The sequence below is a fragment of the Macaca nemestrina genome, chromosome 8 (genome assembly GCF_043159975.1).
Source record: "Macaca nemestrina isolate mMacNem1 chromosome 8, mMacNem.hap1, whole genome shotgun sequence".
Taxonomy (NCBI): domain Eukaryota; kingdom Metazoa; phylum Chordata; class Mammalia; order Primates; family Cercopithecidae; genus Macaca; species Macaca nemestrina.
The window spans coordinates 90,736,280-90,755,707 of NC_092132.1; the positions used below are offsets into that span (position 1 = coordinate 90,736,280).

The 19,428-nt window shown below is 39.2% G+C and overlaps 1 protein-coding gene across 3 annotated transcripts in view; it reads right to left on the reverse strand.

The window, feature by feature from the left end:
* Window positions 1–19,428, reverse strand: part of LOC105482286 (RP1 axonemal microtubule associated) — a 328,970-nt gene that overhangs the window by 246,910 nt on the left and 62,632 nt on the right. For all 3 annotated transcript variants that reach the window (XM_071068238.1, XM_071068237.1, XM_071068236.1), the window contains one exon: window positions 3,033–3,196. In XM_071068238.1, the coding sequence (XP_070924339.1) occupies window positions 3,033–3,196 (164 nt within the window). The remainder of the gene's footprint in view (window positions 1–3,032; window positions 3,197–19,428) is intronic.

Here is a 19,428-nt window from a genome sequence, read left to right on the forward strand (position 1 = left end):
CTAAAAATACAAAAATTAGCTGGGCGTCATGGTGGGTGCCTGTAATCCCAGTTACTTGGGAGGCTAAGGCAGGAGAATTGCGTGAAGTCAGGAGGCAGAGGTTGCAGTGAGCCAAGATCATGCCACTGCACTCCAGCCTGGGCGAAAGAGCTAGACTCCATCTCAGAAAAAAAAAAAAATGTAAATTAAAGAACATACTTGTAAGCAACGAATAGGTCAAAGCACAAACTGCAGGAAAATTTAAAAATACTTCGAGATAAGTGAAAGCAAAAATCTAAGATACAAAAAATATGCAAAAAGCAGAGCTCTGAGGGAAATTTATAGCTATATACACCTACATTAAAAAAGAAGAAAAATCTCAAATAAATAACCTAACTTTACATCTTAGGGAACTAGAAAAAGAAAGGCAAACTAAATCCTAAGCTGGTAGAACAAAGAGATAGATGATAAACAAAAGGGAGAATATAAAAACAACAAAATAAATGAAATTAATATTTGTTTATTAAAAACATCAATAAAACTGATAGACTTTAGCCTATCTAGATTTTAGCAAAGAGAATTGCTAAAATCAAAAATAAAAGAAAAGACATTACTATTGACTTTACAGAAATAAAAAGGATTATAAAAGAATGCTATGAGCAACAGTATGCCAACAAATTAGATAACCTAGATGAAATGGACAAATCTATAGAAACACACAGACCACCAAAACTGACTCGAAGAAATAAAAAATATGAATAGACCTATAAAAGGTAAAGAGGTTGAATCAGTAATGAAAAACCTCCCAAGAAAAAGAAACCTAGGACAGAAGGCTTCACTGGTGAATTCTATCAAATATTTAAAGAAGAATTAATTCCAAACACTTCTAAAAAAGAGATGGAAATACTTTTTAACTCATTCTGCAAGGTCAGCATTATGCTGATAACAAAGTCAAAGACATAACAAGAAAACTATAAACCACTGTGCCATCTTCAACAAAACTAGCTAATGAATCCAGAAGCATATTAAAAAGATTATACTTTATAATAAACTAGGATTTATCCCAGGAATGGAAATTGGTTCTACATACAAATATCAATCTAATATACCACGTAAATAAAATAGAGGGGAAAAACACAATCATCTCAACTGATGCCAAACCACCCCCCCACACACACACATATTTGACAAAATCACATGCCCTTTCATGATTTAAAAAAAAAAAAAAATTCAACAAACTAGAACTTGAAAAGAACTTCCTGAACATGGTAAAGGACACTCATCATGAGAAAAACCCACAGATAACATCATACTAAATGGTAAAAGATGGAGAGCTTTTCCCCCAAATCAGGAACAAAACAAGGATAATAATTTTTGCTACTTCTATTCAAAACTGTACTGAAAGTTCTAGCTAGAGCAATTTCAGCAACAAGAAAAAATTTAAAACATCCAAATAGGAAAGGGAAGAGGAAGGAAGGGGAGGGGAGGGGAGGGAGGCGATAGAAGGGGGAGGGGAAGGGGGGAGAGGAATCGGGGAGAGGAAGGGAAAGGGAAGGGAAAAAGGAAGGGGAAGGGAAAGGGAAGGGAAGACATTAGAGGTTGCTAGAGGTTGGCAGAAAGGCAACAGGGAGTGACTACATAACAAGGTTTTCTTTTGGAGTGAATAAAATGTTATAAAAGTAGATAGTGATTGTTGAATAACACTGTGAATGTACTATATGCCACTAAATGGTACAATTTAAAATTTTTTAATGGTAACTTTGGTGTATTTTACAATAAAAAAGAAAAAAAGAAAAGTCTATACAAAGAAAGTACAAGGAAAAAGGAAAGGAAGATGTAAAACAGTCTGCCTAAGAACCCTCACAAGAAAACAATTCATTAGAACAAACGAAACTGTGATCAAAATTGGCGTGAAATTACTGCATTTAATGAAGCTATCACCTCTACAACAAGAGATCAATGTAGCCATTCCGGAACTCAAGCAAGAGTGACAACAGAAAGAGCTGAAATGTAGTAGCAGCATTAAGAAAAAAGAAGCATCAAACTATGAAAATGAGGGGTTAAGGGTGCTCCTTTCTTATTACAGAATTGAAAATTATTTAGCCCTATAAACTATGTGAATATATAATTCAATTTAAAAGTAAACAGAAACACTAAAATAGCAAAACAACAACAACAGCTCAGACTATTTTTATTTCTTACTCATGGAAAATAACGACAAAATCTTTTAGTGACTATAAACACAAGAGTGTCTTTAAATATTGACTCATATAGGATGGAAAAGTTAAATCAAACTAAACTAATGGGAACAACATTTCCAAATGGTTCAGCCTCTCCTGTGGTTGTAGTAAACCAAACACCCAGGATCACATGGAGGTGGCTGTCCAATGAAGACTTACAATACTTAAGGACACTCTTTTTTCATGGTAATTTTACTGTCTCCACCTGGTTCAAACCAATCCTTCTGTGCATCCATTAATTTATTCAACAGACATTACTAAGCACCTATAAGTGCTAGGTGCTTGACCCATTTCAAGTCTTGCCTTTGTTTGCTAATGTATCCAACTTCAGTTTAACAACATGGCACTGGTCTCCCTGCTTCATCTTTGTTACCTCTGTTTCCCTCTAGATCTTAATCTCCATGTGTCTAGCCATGGTCTAATAACTTGATAACTAATAACTAATAAAAACCAATAATTAACAACTTGATGTCAACTTTTTTGCCTTCCTTGTTTGATAATTTTATTTTTCGTTTTTTGAACTTGACTTGGAGCCTTATCTGGAGAGCCAGAAAGGCATAAGCCCTTGCTGTTGATGTCTGTCCACATAGAAATAAATGCTTACCATCTAGTATTTCTGTCTAGCTACTGTCTCTTCCCATATTGCAGATTTACTTCTGTTAAATCTACTTGAGCAAAAACTTCCATAAATTACTTTTGAATGATCTTCTACAGGGCACATGGTATTGTTAAAAGGATAGACTACGTTCCTTCCAAAGTACCTACTAGCTGTATCACTTACATTAACAGCTTGTACTCAGCTTTATTACTTACAGTAAATATGTCTTCATGGCCATCCTGAAATCGAGCCCCATCTGTTCCATAAAGATATATGGGGGCTGAACTTCTATGTTGTCCATACAGAATAATATAAATCTGTGAGCTGGTCCCTGCATCTGGCAAGTCACTGGTGATTATAAAAACTTTCCAGTTACTACCTATAAAAGAAAAAATAACATACAGCATTATGGCAACTGATAGAAATGGAAGACTCAGAACAACAGGTCATCATAAAAGTAGGAGGGTTCAGGATAGACAAAACTTATTCTTCATCTCCTCTGAAGAAGTGCCATAATAGAAGATTTATATTTGGAATTTAAAATACTCAATAAAATCACTATTTCCTACAATGTGACAGTGAGAATATTTCCAAAAAGATCGTTAGTGAGGCTAGAGTGGTATCATTACCATATTATTGTTGGTCATACCTGGACTCCAAGAGAGTCACTAAACAACTTCTTTGAAGCTCCCAATATTTTGACAAAAAAATCTCCAATATTCTCAGCTCTGGCATGTAACATGTACATTGAGAATTAATGCCTTTTAGGATATTTTTTGAGTTTAGATATTTATTTTCCAAAATAAAAATTTATATGATAATTAAGAATATAAACTGGAATTGGTGAGTAGAATTTGGGAAGTTATCTGCTATAATTTATTCATTTATTATTTTAAGTATCCTCAATTAATAAAGTAACTAAATCCTACAAACAGAAGCATATTTTGTATCACCTACAAACAAATGAAAACAATGCTAGAAAACATATGGCTCATTGTGAACAAAACTGAGACTGACTAAACATTATAGTACATTCATGGTGGTATGATACAATATCCTAGGATTTCGATTTAATTTTGCCAGGTTTCTGTGCAATAAACATCAGTGTATTATTTCATTTTCACATTGCTATAAAGTTACTACCTGCGACTAGGTAATTCATAAATAAAAGAGGTTTAACTGACTCACAGTTCCACATGGCTGAGAAGGCCTCAGGAAACTTACAATCATGGCAGAAGGTGAAGGAGAAGCAAGTACCTTCTTCACAAGGCAGGAGAGAGAGACAGCGCATGAAGGGGGAGCTGTCAAACACTTTTAAAACCATCAGCTCTCATGAGAACTCACTATCATGAGAACAGCATGGGGGAAACCATCCCCATGATCCAACCACCTCCCCTGCGATCCTCCCTCAATACCTGGGAATTACAATTCAAGATGAGATTTGGGTAGGGACACAAAGCCAAACCAAGTGAATCAGAAAGCTGATCTATAAGAAAAATGAAAGCCAGATGTGGTGGTGCATGCCTGCAGTCCTAGTTACTTGCAAGGCTGAGGTGGAAGAATCACTTAAGCCCAAGAATTTGAGGTCACAGCAAGCTATGATCTTGTGACAGTACACTCTAGCCTGGACAACAGAGCAAGACCCTATCTCAAAAAAAAAAAAAAGGGAATAAAACAAAAGTGAAGTAATGAGAAATTAGGGAACACCCTCAAGATTACATAAAAGAATTAAGAATACAAAGCAATAAAATTAAGAATGACTGACTTCAATGGCATTCTTTCTACTCATTAGACTGTTTTCCTCTCTTCCAACTTTGAACTAAAATGTATTTCCCATTTTCATCATCAAAATAAATAACCAAAGGCTAGATTTAAATTTTATTTATATGGTACAATAAATACACATTAATGTATGTTTGTATTTGTATTTTTTTATTTTTATTTACTTTTTTGAGAGGGGGTCTCACTGTGTCACCCAAGCTGGAGTGCAGTGGTACGATCTTGGCTCACTGCAACGTCCACCTCCTGGGTTCAAGCGATTCTCCTGCCTCAGCCTCTCGAATAGCTGAGATTATAGGCACCCGCCACTATACTCCGCTAATTGTTGTATTTTAGTAGAGGTTTCATCATGTTGGTCAGGCTGGTCTCGAACTCCTGACCTCAAATGATCCACCCACCTTGGCCCCCCAAAGTGCTAGGATTACAGGCATGAGCCACTGCACCTGGCCTGCTTGTAAAAAAATCTACTTTAAAATATAAAACTATATTTTGTTTGCCCTACACATAGTGGAAAGCCATGTTAGTCTATCAAATCATCTTGGTAGACAATCAGTAAGTAAAAACATAATTTTAAAAAACTAGTCAAGGATGGTCTGTCTTTAACAGTGACAGAAAATGTTAAATTGCAATTACAAACTATAGAGGTAGAAAAATTCTAGCTATGTTTTGTAGGATAACTGGTATGTTAGTTCTTCTTTGAATAAATTGAAATACTGCACTTCTGTCTTAGAAATGCAGCAAAAAGAGTTTGGGGGAGAATCAATACTTGCTAGAAGTACAAGGACCAAATCAATCAATCAAGAAATTGGATTTTCCAACAACTAGGATGGAAAGGCTGAAAAGTGAGAGAATGGAAATAAAAATAAAAATAATGAAATATGATGTCCATTTACTATAGGTTTTTGCACCTCCCTAAATCATTAAATTATTAAAACCTTAACCCTGCAAGGGAGTACCATAAAAACTGGAATAGAATCTAAAGATCATGAACTAAGATTCATCTTTCAGTTTATAACTTACATTTCAATCAATACAAAGCCAACAAGTCATTGGGTCATTACTAGTTGACCACTGTCTAGGGAATAATAGATGAAAAACATAAGATGATGTCATTGTCTTCTGTTAGCTTGTAATCTATATGAGGTAATAGGCCAACATACCAAAAGAGAAAAACATCAGAATATTCTTATTGTAATATTTTGTGAGGTGAGGTCAGATCACAGAAAAACTAACATAATAAATAAGAAAAATTAGAAGGAGACAGAAAAGAAGGGGAGAACAAGAAGGAGAAAGTAGGGAGGAGGAAGAAAACAACAAGAAGCCAAATAAAAAGAAAAAGAAACATCAGCAGAAAGAAAGTACACAACTTTATGCCATAATCTTTTAAAGTAGAAGTCAAACGGCAAGTAAGACAGAAGATTTCAGGAGTTTGTACAGCATCTAACCCAGTTTTCTCAGAAATGCTGTGGGAGAAAAAATGTAAATAGACAAAATTCTAAGTCTTTGAAATATACATATACCACGAGGCCTCAATTTGAAAAACAGTGAGTTGAAGGGGTGAGTAAATGAACTGGAGAAAAAAAGAATGCAGGTAGTGGAAAAATAGCACCTTTTTTCTTTATATAAACTGTCCACTCATTTAATGAGCAAACAGACTGGGGAAAGACTCAATTTACTAGAACAGACACAAAACATATAGAAAATTTGAATAGACCTATATCCTCTTAAAAAAATAAATTTATACTGTAAATATTTTTCACAAAGAACTTCAGGCCCAGATGGCTTCAATGGTGAATTTTCTATCAAACCATTCTAAAAAATAGTATCAATCCTATATAAGTCCTTTGGAATAGTTCCCAACTCATTGTATGAGAAGAATATTACTCTGGTACCCAAATCAGAAAAGACATTACAAGAAAACTACAGAGCAATAACCCCTATAAGCATCAATGAAAATATTCTCAACAAAATATTAGAAAACCATATCAACTATAATCTTCAAGTTTATTCCAGAAATGCAAGTTTTTTTAACATTAAGCAGCCAATCAGTGTAATTCACCGTATTAACAGAACACAGGAGAACATAAAATGATACTCAGGATCATTCCTCATTAGAGAAATGGAAATAAACTAAAACCACTATGGGATAGAGCACTACATATAATAACTAAAATTAAAAACAGTGAAAATACCAAGGTAAGGATATAGAGTAACTAGAACTCTCATGCATAACCAGAGGAAGTGTGAAATGGCATAATACTTTGGAAACAGTTTGGCAGTTTCTTGTAAAGTTCAACAAACTTACCATATATTCCTGAAATTCCATTCTAGTAATCTACCCAAAGAAATAAAAACATACAAAAACTTGTACATGAATTTTCATTGTAATTTTACTCACAATACCAGAAACTGGAGTAACCCAAATGTCCATCAACAGGCTAGTCATGGGTTAAATTCTCTCTTCAAAAAAGATATGTTGAAGTCCTAACCTCTGGTACCTATAAATGTGACCCTAATTAAACATAGGGTCATTGCAGATGTAATTATGATATAAATTAAGATGAAGTCATGCTGGAATAGTGTAGGCTCTTAATCCAATACAACTCAGAAAAGAGACACCCAGGGAAAATGTCATGTGAAAATGGAGGCAGATATTAGCATGATACATCTACAAATCATGGAACACCAAGGACTGCTGGAAATCACCAGGAGCTAGGAGGGACACACAGAACAGGATGTCCCTCAGAGCACTCAAAGGAACTAATTCTGCTGACACCCTGATTTCAGATTTCTAGCCTACAGAACTATGAATGAATAAATTCTGTTGTTTGAAGGCACCAATTTGTGGTACTTGTCTTACAGCAGTCCCAGGAAACTGAAAAAGATTTGGTAATAGGAAGTAGGGTGCTGCTGTATAAAACACCTAAAGCTAGTTCTAGATAGGCTCTGGAAATAGGCCAAGGGTGTGCCTGAACAACCTCTTGCTAATGTGATTCACTGATCCAATCAGCCATCTCAGCAGAAGCCATAAATAGATGGAGTTACCCAGGAAAGATCTGTGGAGAACAATTGTGTCTAATGGTACAGACCCCTTTGGCATCCACAGAAGACCAACAAGGTTTTTGGAGAATATTATTTCATCAGATGAAAGAAACAGAGATGGGACAAATGACTGTGAGGGCCAGAGAGGGTAAAGCCACTGCCCTTGGGGGCTGAGTGGGTGGGCTGCTGCCTGAGTAGGGCCCAGAGAGCAAAGCAGTAAGCCACTGAGGATTATTCTCAGGCCTTGAAATCTAATGAAATTTGCCCTGCTAGGTTTCTAACTTGCTTGGAACACGTGACCCCTTTTTTCCTTTCAGTTTCTTCCTTTTGGAATGGGAATGCTTATCCTATGCCTGTCCCATCATTGTACTTTAGAAGCAAATAATTTGTTTTCTAGTTTCACACATCTGTCAATGGAGAGGAATTTTGGTCCAAGATGCATTATACCCAGAGTCTCACCCATATTTGATTTTGATAATATATAAAATGCGATTTGGGACTTTGTGAAATTATTATATTTAGATGAGATTTTGAATTTAAAGTTGATGGTGGAATGGTTGAAACTTTTGGGAATATTGGAATGCAGTAAATGCATTTTGCACTTAAGGACATGAATGCTCGAGGGCTAGAAAGCAAACTGTAATGGGTGACTAGTGTCCTTATAAGAAGAGAAGAGATACAGAGACAGAGAAAGAGTGCTACACAAAGATGGAGACAGACATTCCAGCTATCCTGCTGCAAGCCAAAGAATGCCAAGAACTGCAGGCAACCACCAAAAGCCAGAGAAGAGGTGAGGAAGGATCTTCCCCTACAGTCTTTAGAGACAGCATTCAGACTTCTAGCCTTCAGAACTCTGAGAATAAATCTGTTGTTTTAAGTTACTCAGTTTGTGGTAATCTGTTACAGAAACCCCAGCAAACAAAAGATGACTCTACAGTAAAATGTGTTACATAATAAATACAACTCAGCAATGAAAAGGCACAAACTACTCATAGATGTAACAATTTGGATGAATCTTAAGCTTCATGCTGATCAAAACCCTAGTCACAGGAGTATGTACTTCATGATTCCACAGAACTGCTAGGAAAAGGCAGTATAACTGAAAGCAAATGAGTTCTTTCCTAGGGCCAGGAATGGTGGAATTATCTTCAGAGAACACAAAGAAACTATTTGGGATAGAATTGTTCTGTATTTTTATTGAGATGTTAATTATACAGGTGAACACGACTGTCAAAACTCATCACATTTTACATTTAAAATGAGTACATCTCTTTACGTAAATTATACCTCAATAAGTTGATTTTTTTAAACATTAATAAACAAAACTTGTAAAAGTTATAACCCAAAAGGTAAAATTGTTTTAAACTGCCACACAAATGAAAAAGGACAAATTTCCTTTATTTGCGAACAATTCATACAATCAATAAAACAAAACTAAACTAAACATGGATATCACAATGGAAAAATGGACAAGAATATGAATAGGCAATTTATTTAAAAAAGAGAAAGAACACAAGTGATCAAGAAATAGAAAATATGCTCAACCTCCCTTATACCTAAAGACAGGCAAATCAAAACATTGTTTTTCATCTATCAGAGTGACAAAAATCTTTGGTTTTAAAACACCTAGTGTTATAGGAGTGTGAAGAAATGGGCTTTCTCACACAGTTTGACATCAGTGAAGTTTCATATACCTTTATTGAATGGCAGCTTGAGAATATCTATGAAATTTTACAATGTGCATATTCTTTAATGTAACTATTTTACTCTTGTAATTTACTATACAAATATACTCAGAAAGACCCCAAACTATGTGTACTAAGAACATTCTTCAAAAATCTCTTTATCTAAGTAGCAAATATTTAGATATTGTAATGTAATGGGGAGCCGAGCAAGAAGATACGAGGCAGATGAGAACAGAGGTAGCCTTTATTGGGCTCGTGGGCAAGGTTCACGGTCCCCTAGGAGGAGGGCCGAGGAAGTCGTGCTCGGGGTGGGTATCGGGGGGCCTTTTATAGGGCGAGGTAGGCAGGGTTTGTAGGTTTCGGTTTTCCTGAGTTAGGTTTCGATTTCTGAGGAATTACATGAACAGGAGCTTGTGCAGAGTGGGGGTTTTTGGCGGGCACGGGCTTTTTTTGCACGCTGAGAGTCTTAGCAGGAAGTGAAGGGCGGGAAGTCCTAACAAAGGGCCTGCCATGCCAGGTGATAACGCCATGTTGGGTCTAGATTCCTGCCTAACATTCCGACCTCTTTCTAATAAGAAAAAGGGGCGACGTATTCATCTGGCTGCTTCCTGCTGATATAGGCTGTCGTGGGGTTCTTCGGAGGTTGGAACTCGGGTGTAGGGGTGGAGTAGCATCTGATTGACAGCAACCCGGGAGGCTTCCTTTATGTGGTCCTGGACGAAGAGGATGACACAGGGAGCTAGACTTGGGAGGACTAGGTGGCCAAGGAAGGTCAGGCAGAGGGTCATTTCCTGCACATGTGAGTTGTAACTTGGTAGGTGTAACAACCTGAGTGGTCCAATTGCAATCATGTTGGGTGGGCGACTTTTTCAGCTGGGACAGGTGATACCAGGAGGGAAGACCAAGGAGCTTGGCAACAGTGGGGGTGGCGGGGATTAAGGTGTATGGTCCTCTTCTTTCAGACGACCGTTGATAGTGGGGAATGTGGAGTTTCTAGGAGAATGGTTGCCGCCTGCACCTAAGGGTTAATGGGGACCAAAAACCAGGAATGAGGTATGAGCCTGGCGGGGTTTATCAGGAAGGGAAAGAGAAACACGCAAGGTGCAGAGAGGGGTTGGGCCGGAAGTGAACTGAGGCCCCTAGCTTGGAGAGGAGGTCTCCTCCTAACAAAGGGACTGGGCACAAAGGAATGATGAGAAATGAGTGCGAGAAAAGGGAGCCATCCAGGTGGCAAGACAGAGGAGGAGCCTAGCGGTAGGTGGAGGGAGTGCCATCAATTCCTATGACCGTGACAGCGGAGGGATGGCTGGGCCACTGGAGGAAGGCAAAACAGAGTAGATAGCCTCCCGTGTCCACAAGGAAGGATATGGACTTACCTGGAGCGTAACCTTGGGCTTGGCGAGAGTCAGAGGGATTCTCCAGCCTGGGCCTTTTAATCTTTGTTGGTGTGGAGGAGCTGGAAGAGGCCTCCAGTACCTGGAGGAGGCTCGTCAAGTAGTGGCTAGCAACCGTCCTCAGGTTGGGGCAGTCTGACTTCCAGTGGCCCATCCGCCCACAGCTCAGACAGGGAGGAGTTGGCTCCTCAGGGTTGGGGCACTGCCTGGCCCAGTGGCCTTCATTGCCGCACTTGAAACAGGCACCAGGTGGCGCTTGGGGAGCACCTCCTCTCTGAGAGCTCCTGGAGCCAGCGGGCTTCAGGGCTGCTACCAAGGCCTGGGTTTGGAGTTGTACCTTCTGTTTTAGCCTGGCCTGTTGCTGGGCCTCAGCTACTTCCTCCCTGGAGTTGTAGACCTTGAAGGTCAGTTGACTAAATCCTGGATGGGAGTTTGAGGGCTGTCCTCCACCTTTTTAAATTTTTTCAGGATATCCGGAGCCGACTGAGAAATAAAGTAGGTAGCCAAGACGGTTTATCCTGCAGGGGAGGCAGGGTCAAGGCAGGTGTACTGAATGAGTGCCTCAGTTAGTTGGCTAAGAAAAACGGCCAGATTCTCATCTGAGTCTTGGACTACCTCCTTTAATTTATCAAAGTTGACTGACTTATTTATTGGAGGCTGCCTGCATGCCAGCAAGAAGGCACTGGACCATCATGTCTTGGTGGCGGCGGCCTGCCTGCCCAACCTGGTAGTCCCAGTCGGGCTCGGCCGAGGGCACCGCCTCGGTGCCAACTGGCATGGCGGGGTCAGTTAAATGAACCTGGTCAGCGTGCTGCCTGGCTGCCGCTAGGATACATTCCCGTTCCTCAGAGGACAGGGTTGAGGTCATAATGACATGGAGATCATGCCAGGTGAGGTCATACGCCTGGCATAGGTATGTGAACTCTTTGATATACAGAGTGGGGTTGGCCGAGAAAGAGTCTACATGCTCTTCAATCTTAGACAGGTCTGCCAGTGAAAACGGCACATGGACTGGACCACTCCTTTGGCGCCTGCCACTTCCTGCAAGGGGCACAGGAGGTTGGTCCTGGACCAGGTATGGGCTGAGGCAGGTGAGGAGGAAGAGGAGGTAGGAGAGACAGGGTCAGTCAGGTTTGGTGGGGACACAGGAGGAGTGAAGGGGTGGCGCAGACGGAGACGGCGAGGGGTCAGAGTAAGGGGGGAGGGGGTTGAGCGGGGGACTAACGGGGACACGGAAAAAAAGCATTAGGGGGCTCAGAGAAAGAGGGGAGATTGTTCGTCTTCTGGCCTGAGGAAGATGTCGGGAGCAAGACCTGGGCCAACAAATATTGGGCACAGAGGTCTGGGCGGGAGCGCAAGTCCTAAAAGGCCTGAACATAGGGTACCTCGGACCATTTGCCTAGTCTCTTGCAGAAGTTGGTCAGGTCTGTGAGGATGTTAAAGTCTAGAGTGCCCTCTGCAGGCCACTGAGACTGATTATCTAATTTATACTGCAGCCATGCCACTGTGCAGAAGAAAATAAGCCGCTTTGGTTTTAGGTCTTGGCCAAGACCTAAAGTCTGGAAATTAGCCAAGAGGCACCCCAGAGGGGATTTTTCGGTCTGGTTTGGACTAGGCAGCCCCCATGATCCTGAGGCGGGCAGTCCGGAGGCAAGGGGAGCATCCTCCCACTGCCACGCGGAGTGCGGGGTATGGCGGCTTCTGGGGAGGTTGGACGTCTCCTAGTCCCCGGGTGCCGAGGTCACTTGTGACGGACGGGGGAAGCCCTGAAGCGGCCTCATTTTCGGGCAGGGACTCCCAGAGCCTGCAGGACGGGGGAAAACTTACCCAGCAGTGATCAAATTGAGTCTTGGATTTGGTGAAACAGCTCCCTGCTCAGAGAGGAGGTCCTGGCTTGGGGAGAGGAGAGCCTGCCCAAACTGGCAGGGGTCCGGGGAGGGGTCTCCTCCCGGGTTTCGGTACCAATGTAATGTAATGGGGAGCCGAGCAAGAAGAGAGGAGGCAGATGAGAACAGAGGTAGCCTTTATTGGGCTCGCAGGTGAGGTTCACCGGTCCCCTAGGAGGAGGGCCGTAGGGCCGTTGTGGCGCTCTCGGCAGTATGGGGGGAGGGGCCTTTTATAGGGCGAGGTAGGCGGGGTTTGTAGGTTTCAGTTTTCCTGAGTTAGGTTTCCATTTCTGAGGAATGACCTGTCCAGGAGCTTGCGCAGAGCCCGGGTTTTATGGAGGGCGCGGGCTTTTTTCGAGCACTGAGAGTCTTAGCAGGAAGTGAAGGGTGGGAAGTCCTAACAAAGGACCTGCCATGCCAGGTGATACCACCATGTTGGGTCTAGATTCCTGCCTAACAGATATGATCATGTATCTTTAAATACAGAATGAGTTAAATTTTGACTCAGTGCAATACACAACTATTTCAAAAGAATAAAGCTAAATGTGGTACAATTTGGATACTAATACCTCAGTTTTACAAATAAAAATGATAATATGTACACATGCTGCTATGCACATTTAAAGTTTAGAAAAATCACCTTAAGATACCTTTATAAATAAAGTTTAGAAGTTGGAGATGAGAGAAGGAAGACACTTTTTATTTTATACCTGCCTACACTATCTAATATTTTTACTACATGCTATATAAGTTTTACCTTTTTAAATTGGTTAAGTATGTAAAGAGAAAAATATATATAGTGAACCAATGAAAAGTTCTTTGGGAGTATCACCATATAGGAACTCTGTGCCTACATTCTTTCAAAACAAAAAAAAAATTTTCACCTTGTGACTGTTAAAGTCCTCTCTAGAATTATCATTTTATATTTAGAGTTCCTAGTAATCCTATGTAAACTGTTCTTCCCAGTATTCACAGGCTAGAAAAATCTTTAATAATCTTCAAGTGATGCCAAACAGAAAAGACTGAACCATTTCTGCAAATCAGTACATTGACATTTAGTGCCACAACTAATTGTGCATCTCTAGTCAGAAATGGCTTGACTTTTCTATAAATGTGAATAGTATCTTTGTGAGGAGAGGAAAGTAGTAGATCTTCAAGGTCACACAGAATCATTTTGAGATCTAGTCTCTGAAACTTGATTTTAGATAAGTTAAACTTTCTCAGTTTCTTCATTCAGAAAACAGAAATAATACATTCCTCTTATGGCCTTTAGGAGAGCTAAATCAGACAACATGTGTTAAGCACATAGTACAGTGCCTATTACATAACAGCTACCCAAGAAAGGAAAGTTATTATCATTGTAATTGTTACAAAATTACCTCTTTTGCATCAATTAGATTATGTGTTCTCATGAGAGCAATATTAATCCCAAAGGACAAAACCTGGTTTTTGGAGGGCAAAAAATCTTAAATATACAATGGTTTGGGGCCCTCTAAACTCAGGGCTATCTGGCAAAACATTATTCCTTAGTATTTAATTTCTCTCATTAGCAGAAGGCAATAACAGAAAAAAAAGTTGAGAAGTTAATTAAGCTACTTAAGAATTACATGTAAAAACCATTATCAACCTTGGAAATTTCAGAGGACAAATTTATTATATAAATGGAAATTAATCTCCTAATATACAAAATTAGAGAAATAGTGCCTGTGTCTGTCTACATGCCTGAGTGATTGTAATTCATATACGCAACAATAAAAAGAAACAGAAAAGGATCAATTTTCATGATATAGGTATGTAGCCACTGGATTACAATGGTGTCTATAAGGAGATTTATATTGGTGGGCAAATATAAGTCACAAATACTTGGGATTAAACCATTGGAAATCAAACTCCAAGCAAGGCAATAAGAGAATTCAACCTTAGCCACCGTTGTTTGAAAAAGATTGTGTGAAATCAGAAGCAGCCATAAAATAACTTATAAGTAGTATATGTTACAGAACTAATGGAAGATAACTGGTTCTCTTTTCATGCCAGAAAAACCTAAAGTAGCAAAATACCAATTTGAGTGTCCAAGATAATGATGGACTGCTTTACAGATGGGCAGGGTCATTTTATGTAGTTCTCTCCAGTACTCTTGTGCACGCTGCCTCTAAGCACCAGACGACTTGACTCCATCTTTCTATGGTCTCTCTTTTCACCCAGGAATATAAGGCCCAAGGCTACTTTTCCAGTGTAGATAAAATTTACATAGCAGGGGGAAATTCCAAGCCAGGCACTCAAAGCTTTAGTCTCCAGCTGCTGGTTTAGCAGTTTAAAAAGAAAAAATGAAAGAACCTAAATTGGCCAAAGCAATTTTGAAAGAGAACAAAGTTGGAAAAATTTACACTATCTGGTTTCAAGGCTTACTATAAAGCTACAATAATCAAGATGGTATATTGTGGCATACAAATATATGCACAAATCAATGAAACAGAAGAGAGAATGCAGAAATGCACCCCTACACATGTGGTTGATTAACTTTTGACAAAAGACTATCCTTTCTAATTCAAAGTATTCAATGAAGAAAGGATAGTCTTTGGAACAAAGAGTGCTGGAATAACTGGATATCCATTTAAAATAAAATGAATCTCAACTCTTACCTCCCACAGTATACTTAAAAAAAAAAAAGAGAGCTCAAAATGGGACAAATAGACCCAACGTAAGAACTAAAATGATGAAACTCCTAAAAGAAAACACAGGAGAAAATCTTGTCATTGACATAGGCAGGCAGAGATTTCTTAGATAAGACTTGAAAAGCATGAGCCATACAAAGGAAATAAACAAACTGGCCTTACCAAAATTTAAAACTTGTTCATTCAAAATCCCACCACTAAGAAAGTAAAAAGTCAAGCTATTAGACTGGGAGAAAATGTATGCAAGACATACATCTGAATGTATTGTATATTGTATTATATATATAATTGATTCTCAGCCTTTTGGCTAAGATCAAGTGAATATATTGTACCCAGAATATGTAAAGAACTCTTGCAGCTCTAGATTTCAAATGCCCAACAGAAAATAAATCTGAAAACACACTATACCACAAGATACATGAACAGCAAATCAGTACATGTAAAGAGGTCCAACAACAATAGTCACTTAGAAAAATGCAAATTAAATGCAGAAAAGTAAACACACTGATATAGCTAAAATTTAAGATTAACAATAGCAAGTGCAAACTAGAATACAGAGCAACTAGAATCCTCATATATTGTTGGTAGGGATACAACATGATACAACTACTTTTGAAAGGAGTTGGCAATTTCTTATTAACATACAATTACCATACAAGCTAACAATCTCGCTCCTAGATATTTACCTAGGAAAAATAAAAAATATGTCCTGCAAGAAGACTGGACATGAATGTTTATATAACTTATATCCATAATAGCCAGAAACTGGAAATAAATGTATATTAGCTGGCAAATGTATAAACAAAGTGTGGTATGTACATACAATGAAATACCACTCAGCAATGAAAAACAAACTACTGATTCAGGCAACAATAATGAATCTCAAAATCATTTTGCTAAGTAAAAGAAGCAGATAGCAAAGATGCCAGACCATAAGACTCCATTTGCAAAAAATTCTAGAAAAAAACAGTACAGCCACAGAAAGTGAATCCATGGTTTCCAAGGGCTGGGAAAAGGGGAGAAGCAATTAGCTATAAAGGGAAATAAGAAATCCTTTTTTGGGTGATGGAAATGTTCTATTATCTTACTGTAGTGGTGATTACGTGAATACATATGTTTGTCAAAATGCATCAAATCATAACACTTAAAATTGGAGAGATTTTATCAAATGTAAATTATACCCAAATAGAGGGTGAGAGAGAGAGAGAAGGAAATTAAAAATTAAGGAATTATTCCAGAGGTTCATCAGGCTGAGGTAATATTCATAATAGAAATTTTAAAATGAAAGAACAACAACAACAAAAAAAAACAGAAGGGAAAGATCACAGAAATAATATAAAACAAATTCCCAGAACTAAAGGATATGGGTACTGAATGCCTCGTGTAACAAAAACAAACAAACCCTATACAAGTATGTATTATTGTGAAATTTCAGAATACCAGAATAAACAGACGGTCCTAGAATCTTTTGGGAAGGGGAGAGGGGTCACATGTATGGGAGCAGAAATGAGAATGGCTTGGTACTTTTCATGTTGGGACTAAAAAATAAAGGACAAATTTTTAAAGTTTCAAAATGTTTGACTTACTTCTAATGTATAATGCCATGTAATTTTTATCCATTAAACATGTGAGAATAAAGATTTCTTCATGTGTGTTTGTTTATTTTGAGATGGAGTCTCACTCTGTCGCCCAGGTTGGAGTGCAGTGGTGCGATCTTGGCTCACTGCAACCTCCACCTTCTCGGTTCAAGTGATTCTCCTGTCTCAGCCTCCAAAGTAGCTGAGATTACAGGTGCATGCCACCACGCCTGGCTAATCTTTTATATTTTAGTAGAGACAGGGTTTCACTGTGTTGCCCAGGCTGGTCTCGAACTCCCAAGTTCGGGCAATCTACCTGCCAAAAGATATTTTCATACATTCAATTAAAAAAAAAACTCCCATGCACCCCTTATTATAAACTATAAGACAATTTTCTCCACCTAAATTGAGGCCTAAACTAAGATTTCAATAAATCAAGACATCCAATATAGAGAGAAAAAGGAGATTCCCAGGATGTTGCTGAGGGATAGCTCAGGATGACAACTGCACAGCCGACTTGGATTGAAGCAGTTCATGTTGGATGAGGATGGAGCTGGGTAGAGGAGTTGGGAAGGGACTTCCCCAAGGAATGCCTTCAAGAAAAATAATGTCCCCAAGGGAAAAAAAAATAGAATAGATAGGCACTTTTATGCTGACACAGTCAGCCCTGGGGAAGAGTTCAGTAATAAATGATAGTCCATTTTTAATCCAAGGAAAACAAAAAATAGTTCAAAAAAGAAAATGTAGTCAGAATATACTAAAAGGCTCAGCTGAGAAAAATATTTACATATTCACATGGTTATTAATAAAAACCCTGTAATTTAATTTTAAAAAATTATACTGGCAGAGACAGGAGGTGGGAAGCTGAAGGTGAAATATCAATAGACAAAATCTAAAATTGAAAAAAAAAAAAGCAGTATGTCTCTAGATACAGAAATAAACAGCAGAAAAACAGCTAAACATTTTCAAGAAAGGTGCCTCTGTGGAGTGGGAATTAGGTATGTACAGGGTCAGAAAGTGACCTGGTCAGAAACTTTTATTTTGAGCCTTGCACTTCTGATTAAAACTAGTTATAAACGTATAACTTTGGTAAGAAATAAAAATGCAAATGGAAGAGTTCATCACTGAAAGAAGTACAACTTCTATGCTGGATAGCCTGCCAGTGCAGGTCTACTGTGTGATTCTAGCTCTTAATGCCTTATAGACACTAGGTGGTCAGCTGTATGCAGAAACTTGTCCAGCTAGGCACTCACTGTGGACCCCATTCCTAACCCCCTCAGGACCACCCAGGAGTTCAGTCAGTCCTGTTGAGCTATTACATAGCACTCTACATACTTTGACATTTCATGACAACCAGACATTTCATGAGACTCTATTTGTTGATCCAGATTAGGTCTACAAATTCCTAGTAGGATACCGAACAGGGCATACAAGGCTAACCTCGACATCAACCTCCTGAAGGAAAAGCACCAGACAATCTCCATAATGCTATACTACCCCATGCCTCCTGGAAGGGTAACAGGACAGAGCCCATTGTGCAGATTGGTGCAAACTAACAGGTGAACAGGGAGAAAGTAAGCAAAGGCATAAAATAACAAATCTAGAGAACTTTCTCTTGGTCCCAGTCATTCCTCATATAATGGCTTTTTGACTGAGAATTTCCACTAACAGGCCTATGTTGAAATACATGTCTAAAACAAACTCCAATGTCATTTAAATGACATGAAATTATTCTTTTGGATTCTCTATACCACATCCATGAGAATAAATGGGACACATATGTATGCAAGTGTGTTTTTTGTTTTTGTTTTTGTTTTTTGAGAGGAGTTTTGCTCTTGCCGCCCAGGCTGGGGTACAGTGGCATGATCTCAGTTCACTGCTACCTCTGCCTACTGGGTTCAAGAGACTCTCCTGCCTCAGCCTCCTGAGTAGCTAGGATTACAGGCACCCATGACCAGCCCCGGCTAATTTTTGTATTTTTAGTAAAGAAAGGGTTTCACCGTGTTGGCCAGATTGGTCTTGAACTCCTGACATCAGGTGATCCACCCACCTCGGCCTCCCAAAGTGCTGGGATTACAGGCATGAGCCACCGTGCCCAGCCAAGCGTTGTGATTTTTATGCTGGTTTCTTTCTAATGTGGTCTTGAGGTTTTTCTTGAGAGTGGCCATAAGCTCCAGCCTTGCCCTGGCCAGAAATTCAAAGGATTTGGTTGTGGACGTTGACAGTACGCCTTCCATGGAATGCCTCTTTATCCTGAAGGATGCCTACTGCCTAAGTGTCTGCCCCATGACTAGGTGTCCCTCTCACAGGAAACTGTTTTTATAGGCAGACACCCTTGTGGGTCTTGCCTGACCTGTATCCAGATTATTCCTGTCATACAGTCACTCTCTAAGATAGCCCCGACCAAAAAGAAGGCTATGTTAAGAGTATCTATGCCAAATGAGACACAATGAAGTGAAATGGAAATGCATGAAACGTAAGTGTTTATTATTCACAGTTCCCAGAAAGGTTAGGGGTACCAACAGAAAGAGGCAGCAGGGAGCTCAATCAGCAAGGGGTCAGTGGGGAAAAGGAGA